At 41.6% G+C, this 4,404-nt stretch overlaps 1 protein-coding gene across 1 annotated transcript; it reads right to left on the reverse strand.

The window, feature by feature from the left end:
• Positions 1-2,797: 2,797 nt before the first annotated feature.
• Positions 2,798-4,130, reverse strand: LOC139690306 (frizzled-1-like). The gene has a single exon (XM_071587687.1). It carries the CDS (start codon positions 4,057-4,059, stop codon positions 3,343-3,345), a length of 717 nt encoding a protein of 238 aa, XP_071443788.1. The 5' UTR covers positions 4,060-4,130; the 3' UTR covers positions 2,798-3,342.
• Positions 4,131-4,404: the final 274 nt, after the last annotated feature.

The raw sequence follows: 4,404 nt of genomic DNA on the forward strand, positions 1-4,404 counted from the left end.
TTGTGCTTCAATCCTCCGTGATCGAGATCATGGCCCATGACCCTGGTTATCTGCGGCCGATAACGCTCGAGTCACTTGGAAGAGGGGATTCCGACTTGAGGTCAACTGGAGGCCCGTGATGTTCGCCGCAAAGCTGTATTTTTTATGAAATTAAATTTTTTGGCTCATGGGCTGAAATTATGGAAGCTAAGCACTCTTTTCGTTTGAGTTAAAAATATAGCAAGGGAAAATTATGTGAAGATATTTCTCAATCTTGGAACTCATTGCATGAAGATGCATTAATTCACAAGTGGGAGTTTTTACTACGCTCATCGGCATATCTACGTATCAATGATGGTGTTCATTGGTAGAGACATGAGGAAGTATTTATCGCGAATAAGAAACCGTTGAAGGCTCTACAAGTTGAAACTCTTTCCTGATATAACGGCAATAACACTGAACTTCCCACAAGAAGCGGAAAACATAGGTTAATGAACAAAAACAAATAACGAAAAAACATTGCACTTTTTTGGGAAAAGTGTGTTGTTATTTCTGTAAAATCATATTTTACGAGCATTATACCGCATATATTCGTGTTACATTAATTTTGTGAAAGAAATTTACCCGTGACTATTTTACTATCCTTCATGACGGTAATTAAATAAATATAATATTAGAACTTTCATGATTAAAATGCATGTGAGGTGTAAGATAAGGTGCAATTTAAGATACACAAGCTGTTAAGGTAAGTCAAGGTAGGGTAAGCTTAGGTAGGTAGGTAACTCAAGTATCATTAAAAGCAGATTATTTGGTTTAGTATGATCTAGCTCTAGAGTTTCAGGTACAATAAAAACATAATATGGCTTTATGATAACATCGGCTAAGATTCAAATATGAATAAAATAAGTTCGGAGAAAAGAAGGCAAGAGACAGCGAAATTAACATGAAGAATTTGTTATTATTATTTTTGCGGTTCCGTTGTGAAGCTTTGTTGTTCCGAAAAAGAATTGGTGTTTATGTTTTCTTATTCATAACTTTCTGATATTATCCGATTGGCTCTCTTACTTGTCGAAATTGACTTCAATCGCTTTCGCCGTCTTCATCCGCCGTTTATACCCGCCCCTCTCACCCAAAACCTCTCGTTTCCTCTAGTATTAGGCTTGAATGTAATTCAAATGATTCCCGATTTATTACCACGCCCTCTCCCACCCCTTTTCCCCCATCCTCGCCACCCTTTCATTCCCCTCCTCCCCATTCCCGCCACCTGTACGTAAGTGATTCTTCCGCCCTTCCGTCCTTCCCCTTTTAACTCTTACCATCCCTCGAGCTCCGGCAGCATTTCGTTTCAGATGGAGTCGTGGAAAGCAACACACCCTGCCTCCCCTCTCTAGTCAGCTCTTTTCAAAGGGGCAGTCAGGTCACGTCAGCCAAGGACTGTGAGGGAGGGGAAAGGCATGCCCTCGATTTCCATCCCTCCGTCCTATCCCCACTTTTCCCGAGAGTCTTGCTGCCACATAAAGATGTGCGCGCATTTTCTTTCAGCCCCCGTCAGCAGTATTTCTCGTGCATTACTCCTATTCATCTCCCTCCCGTCCCTCTTAACTTCCTCTCCCGCATCCTTATCTCCTCCTTTATCCTACTGATCCCTTCCCATCCATCCGCTCTTCCTCTTACTACCTCTCTGCTGTTCCTCACTTATCCTTTAGTCTGTCTTCTCTCATCCATATGCTAAGTACTATTTCGTATGTCATGATTTAAGTTAGTATAATTCATTTTAATATAGAGCCAAAGCTCTAACAATTTCGATGTTGTATTTTTTAATTTTTTTTGGCTATTGGAGTTAGTTCTTAATTTTTTGAGATTGTCAATAGCTAGTTATAACTCTCGTTTTAAATAAAAAATTTTTTTTGATCACTGAAAGTAATGTCACTTCTTATTTCTGCGTACAGGTTTTGTGTCCTCGTATGGGTTGGATTAAGTTAGATGTAAACTAGGGACCTTCCTTCTCTCTCACTTCGGTTGCTCCTAAAATAATTCTCTTTTCCTCTGCATTCCCCTTTTAAAAAAATCGTTCACTGTTGACATTTGTATTCGACATTTGGGCGTCCAACGTTTGTAATAAACTATACCCACGTTTCAGGTTTCTTAGTTAATAAATATTATTTGTAAAATTGTATACAGCGTGTAAGTGTAACTCCAACTGTAATGAATATTTATTAAAAACACATGGAGATCATTATATCTACTTCAGTTAGATTTAAATGATTTTTTTTATGAATATAGCACTTAATCGTTCAGGCGAAGTTAAATTCTGAGATGCATAATGAACATTTGCCATTTTGGAAACATTTTTAAATGGTAGTTAAAGATAATAGTATAATTTCATTTTCGTTGCATTAATTTTATTCTCACTTAAGCCATAAATATAAGTTTAACTTGGGTAGGTGAATATTTGTTTCTGAATGTATTTAAAAAAATAATAAGTACCGTTTAATAAATTGCATAAAAATAATTATTTATCGATAGTTATTTACTCCGTAATCTTCATTGAAAGAATAAAGTCGGCGAAAAATAATTTTTATCTGCAGCTGAAGCGTCAATATGAACCTTTGATACTATAGGCGTTATCTATTTCGGTACAAGTTCATCAGCGCTTTCAAGAAAGTCATACCGAATCAAAACAAAACGGGTGCTAATTTTGTCATCATTTAATTTGCTAATGTTCGCATGAATGCTTAAGAGTTTTTTCATTCTACATATGATGAAAAATATAAGTTTCAGAGAAATCTGAAATCAGTGAGCTCATAGCGAACATCAGTTAATTAAAATGAAATATCCGTTTATTTCATCAAAGAAGATGTGAACTTATTTCAAAGCTCACTAAAGTGATCACTACAGTCTTTGTTTTCATACATTTTTGATCACACCGCATTGCACACTTTTTACAATACTCTGGGACTCATTGTTCTGTAATGGTTTCACATGACGTCATAGTAGTACATGCAAATCCAAGCATGAAATTCAGGGAATGATTTGGATGCCGTGCCTTGAGTAAAGGTGATAGTACTTACATTAAAAAAGAAGAAGACACAGGAAAATATGTTTCAACGAAGCATGTTACACAAATATATTTATCGCGTCCACTATCGAAGTTAAACTCGTTAAAACGTTTGATACATTTTCACGAAGAGTACGAACCTCTCCCAGGATGCAATATTTCTAAAAAAAGTCCTCTTCGCAGAACATAACTGATTAAATATCGTTTGAAGCTCCCATGTTGGCGTTACTTACAGAGCCTTATGAGATTTAAGCAAACGTTTACGGTTTCATGTCAATCCCGAACGAACCGGGCAGTGGCGCAAATCACTGACCGGTGCAGTGAGCTTCTCCTTGCTCTGGAAACCTGCTGCATTCAAAAATAGTCGGCCACGTGTAAAGGAACTTCTCCATTACCACGTTGCACCGCGACTTGATCCTCTCGCATAAGGAGCGGCACGGGGGTAGCATCTCAATCACCCTCCCTCCCACCTCGGTGCACCTCGGCGCGTGCAGGGCACACAAGAAGAACGTCATGTCCGCGGAGCAGTTGACCTGCACCCAGGGCATGTACTGCCTGAGTTCCACCCGGGCAATGTCCTGCGACTCGTGGTTGAGAAGGTTCGGCATTGAGGTCTCGTTGTATCCCAGCTCCCGGCATATGTCGAGCGTCAGTTCCTCGCAGCGAGGGCCGGGAGGGACTTCCTCGGTGACTCCCTCCGCCGTCACGGTGCCCTCCTCGACGTCCTCGGGCGGGACGTTGCCGAACCTCCACTTGAACATACTGCGGGTCCCGGACACCATCGATCTCCAGGAGGAGGACCATCCACCGAAGGAGAGCCAGCCTCCGGCGGACCATCCCCACGGATCCTCCGGGAGCGCATCTTCGACGGGGGACTCAGGGTGCCCGCTCGGCAACAGATTTTCGCTCTCCGTGGGGACGGCGCCGTGGCGTGCGACCGAGAGGGACAGGAGGACTAAGAGAAGGCGCCACGCGGCGAGGCTACTGCCGATGGTCCCGTCGCCATTGTGATGAAATCTCATGTTGATAGTGGAACTAGCGGAGCGTCTGAATGTGTCAACCTCTTCCTCTAGAATGAGCTCTCTGAGTCTGTTAGCGGTATGCCAACTGAAGTAAAAAAATAATGAAATGATATTTATATGGGTGGGCCTTTGACGCTATATACATATGACGTGTTTACACTCTTGTCGTTATCTGTTCGACGTCGGGTTGCTTGTGCACAAGTCCGGGAACCTTCGCCCTTTCCGTTGACGATTGAGAGGAGTAACCCCTTCTCAGCCAGTGAGTGGTCCATCAAAGTGGAAAGATGGAGATGAAAGATTTCCGCTTGAGACGGAAAATTTCACAGACGGTACTGCGTGTCTATT

This window comes from Hetaerina americana, unplaced genomic scaffold (assembly GCF_022747635.1).
Source record: "Hetaerina americana unplaced genomic scaffold, ioHetAmer1.1.p SCAF_3, whole genome shotgun sequence".
NCBI classification, from domain to species: domain Eukaryota; kingdom Metazoa; phylum Arthropoda; class Insecta; order Odonata; family Calopterygidae; genus Hetaerina; species Hetaerina americana.